General features: G+C 36.0%; 1 protein-coding gene across 1 annotated transcript in view; it reads right to left on the bottom strand.

The window, feature by feature from the left end:
- The window catches only part of LOC136030443 (uncharacterized), a 272,907-nt gene that overhangs the window by 222,235 nt on the left and 34,403 nt on the right, over positions 1–16,269 (bottom strand). The window contains exon 2 of the mRNA XM_065709425.1: positions 3,616–3,701. Within this exon, the coding sequence (XP_065565497.1) occupies positions 3,616–3,701 (86 nt within the window). The remainder of the gene's footprint in view (positions 1–3,615; positions 3,702–16,269) is intronic.

Genomic DNA, 16,269 nt, shown 5'->3' with positions numbered 1-16,269 from the left:
TCCCCCCTGTGCCCCCAGAGTCCCCGTTGTAGTTGTGTCCCTGTGTCCCAGTCGTCATTTATAGTCGACAAATATGACGTCAGTCGACACACACGTCACAGTCGTCATTTGTGTCCCGATGTCCCAGTCTGTAATTTGTCTTTGAGTGTCCTGGTCGTTATTTATATTCCCTGTGTCCCGGTCTGTATATACATTCGTTTTTGAATTGGTATATGATGAAATAAATTTTTGTTTTTTTCCTTTTTTTCTTTTTAGTTTTTTTTTTGTAGTTTTCACCTTTTTTAGTTTTTTTTATTCTTATTTTTTTAGTTTTCTTTTTCTCCTTTATTTTTCAGTTTTTTTCCTTTTTTTTCTTTTTTTTCTTTTTTTTCTTTTTTTTTCAGTTTATAGTTTTTTTAGTTTTTTTATTACTTTTAGTTTTTTTTTTGTAGTTTTACCTTTTTTTAGTTTTTTTTCAGTTTTTTAAAGCACTGGAAATCCCCCCAGCTCCCCCAAAGAGAACAGATCTGTTCCGGTTATGTCAATCACCTATCTAGGACTTGTGCTTGTTCCTCCCACCAATTTTCATCTCGATCTTTCCGCTCTAAGCGTTTTCCAAGATTTCCGGTTTCCCCCTCCAACTCCCCTAATGTCAACGGATTCGGTCGGGATTTAAACTAAAAGCTCTGAGATACGAGGTCCTACTAAATATCAAATTTCATTAAGATCTGATAACCCGTTTGCACGTTAAAAATACCTTCTTTTTTCTAATTTTTCCGAATTAACCGTCCTTCAACCCCCCCCCCCGACAGTCAAATCGGAGAAACGACTATTTCCAATTTAATCTGGTCTGTTCACTGATACGCCTGCCAACTTTAAGCGATCGCTATATTCATCACGTATCTAGTTTCGGATCTTCTTCATGTAAAAATTTGGGTGGTCCGGGATTCGAACCTGAGACCTCTCACACCCTAAGCAAGAATCATAGCCCTACACCAGCAAACTACACTTAAAAAGAACAATCATTTGTTTTATCGACGAATAAAATTCTTCTCAACTATCTCGTTCGCTCGCTCGACCCCCCAGATGGTCAAAGCGGAGAAGCAACTTTTTCTTATTTAATCTGGTCTGGTCCCTGATACGCCTGCCAACTTACATCGTCCTAGCTTATCTGGAAGTGCCCGAACTAGCAAAACCGGGACCGACAGATAGACTGACCGACAGAGACACATGGACAGAAATTGCGATCGCTATATGTCACTTGGTAAATACCAAGTGCCATAAAAATGGGAATATTATACTAGTGAGTCTGAAGAGGGTAGGTCTAATCTAGAATAAAATCTTGGGGGGGAGGTAATGTGAAAAGGATGCCATTGAGCAAAATCTTGGGAGATAATGTGACAAAGGTGCCAATAATTGACCAAAATGCAAAATTTATTCTAAAAAAGAGTGAAAATGAAGAAAAAACATGGAAAGAGGATACCAGAAAACTCTTGGGGGGTCCAGGCCTCACTGGATACAACACTGGAGACACTGGATACAAATCAAACATATAAACTCAAACAAGTAATAAAATATTATACTAATATTACATTAAAACGCATAAAATTAAAAACAGCTAATAACGTGGAAAGTCCAAATATTTAACAAAAAAACAAGGCTAATATACTTCAGAAAGGTACAGATGCTTAGTTTTTTATTGTTTTTTTTCGGGGGGGACAAGAAAAAATTTAAAAAAATAGAAACTGATAAGCATTAAAATTGAAACTGACAAATAAAAAATAATTGAAATCGCGACTTATTATTTAAATACGAAAGCAAAATTCTAACACCAGAGTCAAACTAAGGAAATAGTCCCAAATCAGAAAAGATCCGATAGTAGTTAGATATTTATATCAAACCCATTTGTTGTTAAGGGGCTTAGCACTTGGGTGCTTTGTATACACTGGAAGTATGGAGGCAGGATGGGTCATACTAGTCAGGATCTAAGAAAAGGGTTTCTAAATGAAGCTTTCGGTTAAATTTTATCACTTTTTAGACTTGTAAGAGCCAAGAAAGTAGTAAAAAAAACTTGTAGTCAGAAACTCGTTTCTTATTTTCCATGCTGTTTTCAGGACATGGGCAATGAGAGTTGCCTATTTCGGGCTAGAGTCAGCCAAAAGTTGGCAGCCCTGTCCGAAGGTAAGGTCAGAGGAATGATAAACCCGTGGGGACACATAAATAAACCAAGACACACACAGCCATGTACATCTGCTACAAACAGTACAGCAGCCCTTGTTTATTAATATAACTCCACTTTGGAATCACTGGTGGATCCAGAGGGCCAGGGGAGATCACGCCCCCACCACAAGCTCTTTTCTGGCAACCTCATTCCTTTTTTTTCTATTTTCACTTAAAAAAAACTGTGTAAAATTGGCGGCTTTGTCACATTGAACTCCCAAGATTTTGCTCTAGATCTTGGAATGCATGATACTAAGATAAATTAAATGCCTTCCGTAATTGGAAAAACTTTTTTTTACTTTTTGATTTATGATAGTTTGAGGCAAGTGCCTTTTCTGATCAAAATCCAAAGATTTACAACAAAGAAGTTGAAAAAGACACCAACTGAGCATTCGTCGTAAATTGCGGAATAGCGTTAAACCATCTGACTTATGAAATGAATGATATAAGTAAATATGACGTTAATCTAGCATTATATGTAAGTTATAAGTTGCAACTATCAAATAAGTTATATAAGATTAATACGAAAAGCGTTTGAATGATTTTTCCTTGTACTTATATATTACACTCAACACACCCAAGAAGGGAAGTTAGGTTAATCCTAATGAAATATACCAAAATTTGATGAAAATACAATACTTTACTAACAAAATTATAGAAACTAAAACAGAGAATTATGGAAATCAGCCCCCCCCCAGAACTTATTATGGTACTTGTGTATTATTCAGAACACACTCAATAATTGTAGTTAGGTTCTTTCGTGAAACAAACTACGATGCAGATACATTTTAATTAAATATTTTATAGATAAAGGTGGTAAGGTTAGGTTAAGTTAGGTATTTGATATAATGCACCCCATCCCCCCTAATATGCAAATATATAGCCCAAATTTTTGATAAAGCTAATGAAACAAGACAAAATATAATAAAAATATAATACTTTATTAGGGAAATTGTAAAATTACAACTTAGAATTATGAAACCAGAACACAGAAATGTCGTTAAGAAACTAAATTCAGTTCTATCTTTGTGGTTATGAAACTGGATTTTCGCAACGTAGTTTGTTTCACGAAAGAACTTAACTTCACTTATTGAGTGTGTTCTGAATAATACACAAGTACCATTATTATACTAAATGGTTTCTAACCTAGCCAAAGTATCAACAAATATTAAATTAAAATATGCCTACATTGCAGTTTATCTTTCTTACGCTAAGCTTATTATCATCGAGTATAGGCTATACTGAAAAATGCAGAAAAAACCCGGTTCTGTACAGATCAAGAGCTCGAGCGCGTTTGGTGTAAGGTACCCTTTTTCTTTAGTTGAGCCAAGAGAAGAGCCATGCTTATAGAATGTCTTATTTGACATCAAGGAGCGTGGGAAGGGAGGAAAGGAAAAGGGGCATTGGAAATGGTACCTTTCTTGCAGAATATTCGAAATTTCCTTTGCCATATCCCCGCCATCTTTGACGTACTTCCGTAGCTCTTCAAACGAATTTAAGCCCTAAAAAAAGATAGGAAAAATTAGAAACATTGTTATTCTTAGAATTGACGGTATTAGCTGTATAAACTTCTTAGGCCCTAAATCGTGCTTTAAGTCCATTTATGGGAGTTGTATTCACACTGCATAATAAATTTCCAAGTTTACGATTTTACATTTTGGGGTGAGAATGGGTTAAGGCATGAATCGTTAATTCTCAGGCCTTTATAAATATCCCGAGCTTTGAAAACACTCATGGCTTTCTTAGAAATCTCTCTCTGGGCAGTTTGAATTTTGGAAGAAGAACAAGATCACTTAAACTGATAAAGGTGGCTTTTAATTTATTTGGGAAAGATCATTGTGCCTTTGAGAAGACCGGGCCCTGAGACCACATTTATATATAAAGTAAGTGGTCATGTAAGAGGTAGAAATCTAGAGTCTCTCTTTTTGTTCCATCTGCTGAAAAGCCGCTATTCTCAATTTTATCCTCTTTTCCAAACACCAAAAGGCAGTGTGGTCTTCATCGCTATTTATATCCACTTTCCAAATATCATAGTCATTTTCATAGATATTGCCATAGGATATATTATAAAAAAAAAACGCTAAAACAAAGAAATTCTCACTTTTAAATGTGCAAAATTTTCGATTGACCAGATTCCGTTGCTGTCGACATTCTAAAATTATTTCAAATAATAGTTTTGTCCCTATATTGAAATATTTAATTCAGGTGTAACTGAATTTCTTCGAGAAAAAAAAATGTAGAAAACCCATTTTTGGAAAAGAGGGTTATGTATCACGAGATTCAAGAAAACAAAGAGATATATTGTTAGGACTGTATGTGTCCATCAGGGGAAATAGGTGCAGTAGCAGGATAAGGTGCAGTAAAGGGATAAGGTGCAGTAGCAGGATAGGTGCATTAGCAGGATAGGTGCATTAGCAGGATAGTTGCAGTAAAAGGATAAGGTGCAGTAACAGGATAGGTGCAGCAGCAGGATATTACATTGATAGATAAACATAAAATAAGGAATCTAGTAGCACAACATTTTATTTCATACTGTTTCTGCAATAGACCTGTATAACTGAACATTTACAGGCCAAAATAGCCTACTTATGTGCTAAATCCCCTAGGGTGAGTCGAAATAGTGGAAACAGGAGGAAAAGTGGATTTGTAAGAAGATTCTGGATCATAGAAATTCAGAATATACGGGTTTGAAGGTTCTCTCATGTGTCCATTTCTGCCATTCCCTCTTTTTAGAAGTAACATCAGAAAAATAAACCGTCCTTGGTTATAATAATTCACTTCATTTTTGTCAGGGAAATATTTTGAATCATAAAACCTTATTTTCAACTAACAGATGATCCTCTAGCGTGACGTTGTTTGTGATTTTTTTTTTTTTTTTTTTTTTTTTTTTTTTTTTTTTTACGGCGAGTTTTCTAGATCAACTGGGAATTTTAGACTTTAAACTCTTTTTTTTTACAAGTAAAATTTCGTTTTCCGGGTTTTTGTGAACAACAGAAGAAAAATTTTATTTTGTAAAGTTTCGATTACTATTGGCCGAGTCTTTTCTTACAGTTCGTTACCACGAATTGTTCGATAATTGTGTTGCGAGAGCAACACTTTTTGTCCCGTTTTTTTGTGTCTTTTTTTTTCCTATGCCGCCGATGTCGGCTTATTCCTGGAAACTGGTAAGGGTCTAACCTGTGCGGTTTTACGGAAATTGTGGACCTCAGGCCGGATTGATGAATATGACATTACATTTTGGAAAGCTCCGTAGAACTCTTGCCTGGGGCCAAAAAGGATGGTTTTTGCTTGTCCTCGAGCCAGGAGTATCTGAAGTTGTGCAGCCAAGCTTTCGTTTCATCAAACCATGTTTCTGCTTTCGAGTGGAAAGCTCCGTTCTAGCAGGCAAGCAGGCAGGCACCAGTTTCAAATGGAAGATGGACTAAAATCTATAAGTGTTAAATATATGCGGTAGTTCCCCGGCCCCACAGCCAATATATCTTCTTTGAGTGATAAATAGAAAAATTTACAGAAACAAAAAAGTGCGATTTTCCCACGGGTCCGAAAGTGCTGCCATCTATTGTTTTTAGCCATTTCTGTTCGTGATTTCAGCTGACTTTACCATTCCTTTTTTTCTACTTGGGATTGCAATAGAGAAATGGTATCAGATATACCTCTTAAACTTTAAAAGTTCTCTCATTGCTAAGGAAATTAGAGCTTATCCTTTGCTCCTTTCTAAGTGGTGGTGTTAGAAAGTTGGCCTCCGGCAAAAAAGTCAACTTTTGAACTAAGACAGATAGAATTTTTTTTTCAATGACAATCGATAGACCTTGATGAGCTGATCAAAGTATATGTCATCCATTTTTGTTACAAAAATTCCTTCATGACATACACCAGTTTGAAAGTTTCAAGGGGTTGACAACTTCAGTGGTAAGGTACACACTTGAACCAAAAATAGGCCGATACCAATTGTGAGATATGTAGGGGACTTCCAAGCAACAGTCGTTTATTAGCTTATAATCATCTTTGGCAATGAGGGGTTTGCAACTTTTGCTAATTGGTGTACCTATTATCTGTTTCTGGTGTAATTTGATGGTAAGAACAACTTGGTTCCCGATTGTAAGACATGTAGGGGAGTTGTAAGTAATAATCGGCTGTTAGGCTACAATGACTTCAGCGACAAGGGGTTTGGAACTTTTGCTAGTTGGTGTACCCATTATTTGTTTCCGGTGAACTTGGATGTATATCCCGGGAGAGGGACTTGTAAGTAAGAATCGGTTGCTAGAGGAGGCTCACGAGGGGCTACAAATTTGTGCAAATTGGTACACATCTATGGAATCAGGGACCCATAAATTTCCTGTAATGACTCGCCATCCAATAATAAGCGATCCTGGATGGCGAGTCATTACAGGAAATTTATGGGTCCCTGATGGTATTTTGATCCTGAAAAGTTACAGATAGCTTTATAATACCAACTAGATTGCATAAGATAATGTTCCAAGTTTCCATCCGTCACGATGTCTACGATTGAAAAGGATAAAGTTCAACCGGCTGCAAAGTGACATTTAGGGGCCTAGTAAGTAATAATCGGCTGTTAGGTTACAATCATTTTCAGAGATGAGGAGTTTGCAACTTTTGCTTGTTGGTGTACCCATTATTTGTTTCCGGTTGAACTTGATGTCTATCTCGGGAGAGGGACTTGTAAGTAAAAATCGGTTCACTTTAGGCTAGAAATTTGTCCAAATTGGTGCACATTGTATTCGATCCCTGTAAATCTGTCGGTAAGAAAGTTCATATCGATGGTCTATCAATCACTGTAACCTAGAATTAAGATGTTACGCAACGGGTACAAACGATAATACAAAACAATGAGGTAGTTTCGTAATAATTAATAGAATGTCATCTATGGTATTTTGATCCTGAAAAGCTCCGGATAGTTTTATGATTAATACCAACTAGATTATACAAGATATTGTTCCTAGTTTTCATCCGTTACGATGTCGACGATTGAAAAACATAATGTTCAACTGGCTGCAAAGTCAATTTAGTCCTTTCTTTCAATATTCTTTTGTTGTTGTTTTTTCAACGCTGGGGTGTGATCATGTGATTACTGATTGCGTTCTTCTTTGAACATACTGTTTTAAAAGCTTCGATAGGCTGACAACTTCAGCATTTAACCGATAGCGAAAAAACAAAACCAAAGTGTTGCTCTCGCAACACTTTAATCGGCAAAGCCGGACAAAGGTTGCCGCAACACTTCACGTTGCCCAGGCAACGTAGGTCTAGTTTACTTCGTTTTTGTCAAGGAAATGTTTTAAGTCATAAGTCCTTACTTTTCTACTAACAGATCTTCTAAGCGTGACGCCAACCCTAGATATAATTGTATCTTCATCCCCGTCGAACATTTTAATTCATTCCTTAGATTCTACCTTCACTTTCAACATAGCGACAAATAACTGATATTCAAAGCGCTTGAAGAGCATCGAATTTCTTCTTGTGTATGAAACAGCCTTAAGCGACATCTCAATGATGAACCACTCTTTTGGAGATCGTCTGTTTCGTTAATCGATTGTTGATGGAACAGCGGCAATTAATATAATACATATTGCACAAAAAAAAAAATAGTCACGGCTGGATATCGAAGGGTTTTATGGGTATAACTAAAAAAAATATATTGCGGTGAAAGTGATACTTCTGCTAAATCATTATGGATGTTGTCATATTAATACAGATCAATATTTACTGAGTTTGTTAAGGTAACATAAAATTCGAAAGGGAAAACGGTAAATTTATAGCATTTCATATAACTGACTTACCACTAAAGTGAACATACCACTCAATGCCTTTTTTATGTTCTTTACGAATCTAATAATTGCTTCTACCGTAAATTCAAGTTTAAGCCCTTTTTAACCTAACCCAACCTAAACTAACATCATAATAAATAATTTTAGCACTAAAAAAATGTGGCATTATTTTTTTGAAAAGACCAAAAAAAGATGATGCTAAGAAAACGTAGTAGTATTTTGTGGAAAACGAGCAATAAATCATACTTTCATTGAAAATTCGGCATTTTTAAGAGCTCAAAAAGTGCTTAAATTAGAATTTGCGGTAGAAGCGATTATTATATTCGTAAAGAACATAAGAAAGGCATTGAGTGGTATGTTCACTTTGTTGGTAAGGCAGTTATATAAACTACTATAATTTTACCGAGAAGACAAGGCTAAATACCAAAAAAGGATGAGCGCCGAGATCCCCATTTGCTTAAGCAGTGATGATTCCAAGCGTGGGCACGGGGAAGCTGCCCCTCCACCCAGTTGTTCCGATAGCTGATGTTAAATTCCTTTTATTTTATAATTTTACGCTCCTATGGTATACCTTGTCCTCCCAAATTATAAAGCCTAAAATCCCTACTGGCTTAAAGGCAGGCTAGGCTTTGTCCAGGGGGTGCAAAGTTTCCGCTACCTGGTGCATATCTCAGAAAACCATATGTGCCACACAGTTCCCCCCACGTTTAGCAGAGTTTCTTCCCAAACATCGCATCCTTCCGCCACCCTTAGCCAGCGCCACCTGGTTCATTTGTTTTTTTTTGAAGATGGGTACCCCGTCAGCCTTGGTTCAACCTAAAAGGGATATTTATAGGTAGATGCATCCGCTGGCTGGGCCCTGATTCCGTATCCCTCCCTTGATGCATCAATATCCTTACAATTTTTTTTTCATCGATTTTAATTACTGTACCCTTTTCACAAAAGTGGCCCATAATTATCTTTGGCCCATATAGATTAAAAGAAAAAATTTAAGAAAAAAATAAGCGTCATTTGCTTTTTATTGGAATTTTAAAACTATTTTTATAAGCTTTTTCGGTAGGTTAGATGGCTCACTTTTTTTTCTCAGAGATAAACTTGATTTTCTTCTCTTAACAATTTCTCATGCTCTTGGTGGATAAGAATTAATTCAAAAATATATCGTTCTTCACTTACACTTTACTCAAATGTTGGGAGGGGGTAAGGTAGAAAAAATTAGAATTCTGTTTTTGCCAAGTTCACTGTCTTATTAAAAGTTTATCTATATTTTCATTTTATTCCAATTATAAATCATTTGTAAGTAGGGAGAAAACCTCCCTACTAATTACGCCTCTGGAAGATATGTATGTGACACAAACCAGTATTGTCAAATTGTTTTGTTTTATCTAAAAGTGAAAACCTAACAGGAAGTTTGCGGATGCAATTCACTCCAAGTCAAACTAGTCATCTTTACCACAGAAACTTCACACCGATAATTTCATAGTAGCAAAATACCAATTTAGGACGAGCCAACTCAAGCAATTAAATCGGGAAGAAAGTGTGGAGAACCATTAGAACAATCAGGACATGGGATATGACGCATAGAACTTAAGAGGAATCTACTCTATTTTAAAGTCATGCTATTTTCCTATCTTAAACAATGCTCAATATCTTTCTCAGGTATAGGTATTTTCTAGTGAGAAATTCCATGTATATACTCCTAACAGAGGTCGAAAACGACCTCTGTTGACACGACAAACTTTATTTTTGACCAGATTACAGCCTCTAAAGCCAATATTGATCAGGGATGGTTAAATCATTTTAATATGTATTTGTAAAAAATATATTGTCTTTTTTATTACATAAGAAACTCTTCTCTTGTACCTCTGTTTTTCATTTGAGTACGTCCTTATCTTGTTTTAAATACCATTATCTTGGGACACAAAATCAGTTCATGTCACTTTGCATGTGAATTCCGCATTGAGTCTTATTGACACAATTGGGTTGACTACGACTTGTTGTATTACGGTTTAGATAATTTTCTGGCAAGGTGTACGTCATGGACTCATAGATTATTATGCATGGAGTAATGTAAGGTAGCAAAACGATTACGTTTCAATAGCCTAAATTTCTAAGCCTCACTGAGCCTTTAGATAAAAACTAAATAACTGAGGGACTTGTTGTCTAATTCTTCTTAGTTTTCACATATATTTTCAGTTTACCCCTTTATTATTGGTCCTGAGGCAGGAGTAGGGGTAGTAGTCCTAGTAGTGGTCACTCAAAAAGGTACTAAAACTGAGCTCTGATGAGGCTGCACGGGCTCAAGTTTATAAAGAGATAATAGGACAAGCGCCAAATGACAACTGGATCTTCGAAAGAATCTTTCGAATAACCAGTACCTTATTTCATAGAATAGCCAGCCGAAAAGAATGCATCCAAACCGCACCCATTGTCAGAGACATTCAGAATGGTAAAGGTTATTTCCAATCGAAAGCCATGGTAAAGGGGACGTATTTAGAGCCTATTGCCTTGGAAGCGTACGAAAAATCTTGGTATTCCAATTTTAAAAGGAAGCAGTGTGATCCACCCAGTCCAACAGTATCTCGGAACCTCTCTTGACAGTCGTTTACCTAATGGCACATCCATTGAGGTAAAAACTGTGCATAATATTCCTAGCGGGAATACTATTAGAGACACAGATACTATCAAAGGATTAGCAAAAAAAAATATTTTGTTTTCTTCTGCTGGTAGTCTTTCTTTAAGAAAAGAGCCATAAATATCAATCCCAGATGCAGGGACAGCTTGAAATAGTTAACTGTAATGAATACCATTTAATTGTGTTTAATAGCGAAAGTAATTGGGAAGTGATCATTATTCCTAGATCAAGAGAATTTTGGTCAAGAATATTTTCGAAACTCTAATGGTTTTTGAACGAGCTTCTTTTACCGCAAATTATAGACCCTCCCCTTATTAGAAATAAGCCCTTGCGCGAGCCTTCTGACGTTGTTCTGCAACAGGTTCCAATGAAACCTGTCGACAAGGGTAGTAAGTCGTGTCTAAGAAGACAGAGTATTTAAAAAAAAAACGTCAGAAAGTCAGAAAGTACAGAAAGTCAGATAGTCAGTCAAACCCGAACACCAGATTTACTTCAACTTCTGATCATGATGGAATTAAAAGGATTAGTTGGTCTTCAGATGAATCTGGGTAAAAATGATTGGGTAAAAATGTCTGGATAGGGGACGCTTTAAATTGTTTTGAATGCATTTTTATCGATAATCAAGCTTTTTTCAATTTAATATCTTTATCCTGCACAGTTTTATTCTTTTATGATCTCCTTGCTATTATAGGTCAACCAGAATCTTCTAATCAGCATAAGAATTTGAACATTGAATCAAATTCAATTAGAATTGTTCATATATTTTTTCTATCCATTTTTTTGTAGTTGCATTTTTTAACAGAGCAATAAATCTTAGAATGAGAAAATTAAAAATAATCTGAAACATCTCTAGTTCATTATATCAGTATGTATAGTCAAACTCGGGAGCAATCTTTTAAAACGGAATTGTGAATCATTGATGACTTGCAGTTGTTACTTGTCGCATATACATTTTCTGTTTTCATATAACTACAAATTTTAGTTATAAAGTGTACCAGCAGTTATATTAGCTTTACCAATTAAGAATAAACATTATAGATAACTTTGAAGACCACACTGCCTTTCCATGACGAAAGTGAAACAGTTTAAAATAGGGATGAAACCTTTTAATTGACAGTGAACAAATACAAAATTTTTTAACTGGATATTTTGAACACATATACAGTGTTCATCATCAGCAGTAAAACTGTTTTACTGTTGATGATGAACACTGTATATGTTTTCGAAATATCCAGTTAGATTTTTTTATATCTGTTCACTGTCAATTAAAAGGTTTCATCCCTATTTTGAACTGTTTTACTTTCGTAATAGACATTATCTGTTTATTAGAATACAAGCAGGTCAATTTATTTCAGTTTTACTGAAATAGCATCTTTCTTTCCTCTCAGATTTCCTTTTGTTTTACCTGAGATTGCCATAATAGAAGTTGAACTAAAAAATAACAGTCGGCTCGACCCAAGGACTTATGGATGCAAGGTTCAAACTTATCAGATGCAAAATCCATCTTACCTTACGGCTCCCATGAACACCCCTCCCTCCCAATAAATTTTGGTCATCTGTTTTCATAAGAAATGGTTTATGAAAGCTTCGTGCTGAGTAAGAAGTTTCAAGCATTTTTATCCTTTTACTACGTAATCTGTTGGTAAAAAATAGGGATCTGGCATGATTTATGGTCTGGGTCTGTAAAGGCTGTGTCATCTGAGGGGGGGGATACTTCTTGATAGACAGACATCAATATAGCAAGAAAATATGGTGCAGTGTCCATCAGTGTCTTTTATTTTGATCTTGTAGTTTATTCTGTTTATGACTCAATATGTAATTATTTTCAAATCTTTTTTACATTTTTTTTTGGGGGGGGGGGATCTGGGGCTAAATTGTCACTACAAAGTAAGATAGATGTCAAACAAAATGACGTACTGGCTTTTTTGAATTAAAGAGTTCTGAACATCTGAAAAATTTTCTTGCCTGTTTTTTTTTGTTTTTTTTTGTTTTTTTTTTTATGCGTAACTCATCCAGAAGATGGTGCCACATTTCTTTAAGTAAATTTTTTTGTCCAGTTATTGGGGGCATATCGCTCAGCTAAGCCTGACCATGGTGCAGAACAGCAGAGGTGAGTCAAATGAAAGCAAAGTACATTTGTTGTCAATACTTGTCAAAACGAACCTGACGCACACTGAACAGTTCCTACCAAAACAACTAAACAGAAAACCATAAACCATGCATTTCTTTTATGTTCGCTTACATGGGTGAAAAATTCTATTGATCAAACCATCATATGGTCAATGGTGCAGCTAAGGTTTAGGGGTGGTTGTCAAAAGGTGGGGAAGCGGGAATTTCCAATTTGTTGGAGCCGCCTACTGACACCTTGGGAAATTTACCTTGAAAATTTATTTTTTTGTCGGCAACATCTTGGGAAATGTATCCACTTACCTTAGAAATTTCGGTTATTTGTCCGCATTTGTCAGTACACTGGATTTTGTTCACACATTTTTTAAATCCCTCCTCCAAACTTAAGACCTCTCATCAATAGGAGAGGGGATTGTCCTCTCCTCAATACCTCACTCCTTACGCTAAAGTTACTTTTAGAACACTTAAAAAAAGCTTAATACTCTTATTAAACAGCCCGTGTGTTTCAGTTGTTCAGTTGGTTCTTAAACAAATCGGACATAAGTCAAATTTTGACGTGAAGCGAAGTGTTGAGGAGAAGGCAGCCCCCCTCATATTAATAATAATTTCTGTTCGTTTTAGCTTTGATGTTGGTCCTCACTTTCAGTTGAAAAAAACTTTCCCTTTTTTATTTAATTTCTGATCGGTTTTAAGTAACGCCGAAAAATCTAACTCCCCCTCCATGGAAAATTCCTCCTCCCCATTTAAAATCCCTCTATGGACATTTATTCCCACGTAAAATAACCACCCCCTACCGCAAGGATAATTGCTCTCAGACAGCTCCATTTTAGTCAAACATTGTCCTTGTAAAATTTCTTGCGGACGATTCCAGGTGAAAATTTTTTGTAGCGCACTTTATTTGAAAAGGTTGTTTCTAAAATAATATCTAAAATCCCCTCCTCCACGAAAGTTTTCCCACAAATAACCCGCCTCGTAGTAGAAAGTTGCTCCCGCAGAAAATTCCCTCTGAAGAATTTATTCCGTAGAAAACTCTCTCATGGCAAATTTTTTCCGTCAAAAATCTCCTCTCTTACGGAGAGTTATTATAGACAACTCCGACCCAGCAAAAATTTCCATCCGGACAATTCCCCTCATTTTCATTTGTAAAATCGAGTCGGCAAAGAGAAAGTAAGACTAGCAAAAAGATATTCGTAAAGCAAGTCCGGCACATTCATCCTCAGTAAAACTTACCCTGGAAAGTTCAAACCCAGGAAAATTCTCTCCCCATGAATAATTCTTCCCGTGGAGAATCCTTCCAGCTGAAAATTCACCAGCCCCCTACCTGAAAAGTGCGGGCATACTTCCAAATAACGAATACCATACGCAAGCATTGGACAATTTTTTAACTTGAAACTTTTACCCAGGGCCTTGGGTTAGACCTTTCTCTCAGTTTTTTGTACATATAGAGGCAAATCTGGAATAAGGGCTTTTTAGGATTGTATAAAAATGGTGTCATTTCACTTGTTGATAGATAAGTATATCATCCATTCGTCCATGCCTCATTCCTAGGGCAGAACTAAGGTAGATAGTCATAGAACTAAGGGACGAAAGATCCGATTGATTTTGGGTTGATGCGTGACAAGACAATCTCCATTGGATTTGTATGCAACATGGGGGACTGAATTTGCTTGGACTCATAGGCGAACATGTGACCTAAGCCTAATAGGCCTGGCCGCCCGTAGTCTCAGGTGGAATACCGTGTCATAGAATTACCATATGACCATTAAGTTCCTGCACCTAATATACAAACATATATATATATATATATATATATATATATATATATATATATATATATATATATATATATATATATATATATATATATATATATATATATATATATATATCCTGGATTCGACCCTGGATACGACCCTGGTTGTTTCCATCCGCTATTCCCATTGCTACAAATTCTTCCTAATCAGCCAAGATCCAAGTTCATTTAAAAGGCCTCCAAGTGCCTTAGGCTGATGCTAACCTCCCGAGCGCTATACTGGAATTTCACAACACCTAATTAGCAGCAATGACGATAACAGGATTCTCCAGAATGACTTAGAATTTGTTCGGGAAAAGCTGAATGATTCCTCTTAAATACTTGCACAAGAATTCCAATCAAATATGTCCGTGATGTTTTGCAAAAAGCGCATAAGTCTAGTTTTTTTTCTGAAAATGAATTAAACACACGCTTCGGAAGAAATTGAAGAGATCTATCGATTGTTCTATTTAAAATGTGCTTATCTTTAATTCTGACCGAGTTATAAATTGTTCCAAAAGAGCGGAAGTCCCTTATCGTCTAAATAAATTCTGTGATTTTGACATTTCCAGTGAATTCCGATCGAAAAGTTAACTAGAAAACATCCTTTAAAACTTTCTTTCTTAACTTTCTTTCTTTCTTAAAAAAGTTTCTTAAATTCTGATTTACGAGAAAAATATTTATTCACTCAGGATTCATTCACTCAGGTTTTACATGGCGAGAACAGACAAAAATCATATACTTAGGTCACAGCTCTCAAGGTTACTGGAGTCGTTTTATTTGGTGGGCAATGTTTATATCCCAAAGCTAGCTTTCATCCGTATTTAGCCTTTATAGATACCCTGCATATGTGTATTGACGTAAATACTTGCTGTACACTCATTCCATTTCATATGTACTATTCCAGTAGGGTAAGACAAGGCAAAAACGGAAAATAAAGATACATTATAGTGAAACAACGGAGGAACCCCGCATGGGGTAGCTTCTACAGACCTTTGGAATTCCAGCTTTTCACAAAATCTTTATTCGTCTGGTTTTGTGTCCGTTTGGGTTTTGGTACATTTTGGGCAAGTGTTCTCCACCTTTCCCTGTAGAATCTTGATATACGTACAATTTTTTCTTTCATTTTCTATAAGTTACCTTTTATGCGGTTTTTATAGACATCCCCCTAAAAGAACATTTGTATCAAGTGTTCCGAGAGTAGTCCCTTTTTGGATTCTATGACAGCCCTATTTTTAAAAACATCCTAATCCCTTCTTTTAAAGACATCCCTACCCCGTCATTCCATGACAATCATCAGGCGTTAATTACTTCATAGGGAATTTTTTCTAAGAGATGCATGTGCATGTTACGTAATAGGGAGGATTTTCTAAACGAAACACCTGTTAATTACTTAAACAACTTTCAGGGCTTGCTAATTCCAGGATTTCTTTGGTTGTTACTCAATAGTTTCTTCAATTCTTTAAAAACCTTCAGAGTCACCGCCAAATCAAGATTTCTTGGGATGTTACATCATATGGTTTGGTTGTTACATATTAGAGAATGTCAGAGTCCGGTAGTCAGGCGGGGACACCCCGGTTGCAAAAAATTAATAGTGGTCCAATACTTAAAGGCGAGGGTGACGCAATCTTGCAAGAGCTGCTTGATTTACTTCAGTATTGAAAAAAAATTTAGTATGTCAATATCAAGGATATTGTTCTTTAGTAGTGGATGTTTTTACTCTATTGGATATTGAA

This window comes from Artemia franciscana, chromosome 8 (genome assembly GCF_032884065.1).
Source record: "Artemia franciscana chromosome 8, ASM3288406v1, whole genome shotgun sequence".
In the NCBI taxonomy this organism is placed as follows: domain Eukaryota; kingdom Metazoa; phylum Arthropoda; class Branchiopoda; order Anostraca; family Artemiidae; genus Artemia; species Artemia franciscana.
Note: the sequence above shows the minus strand (reverse complement) of the source record. Positions and strands in the feature narration are given on the sequence as shown.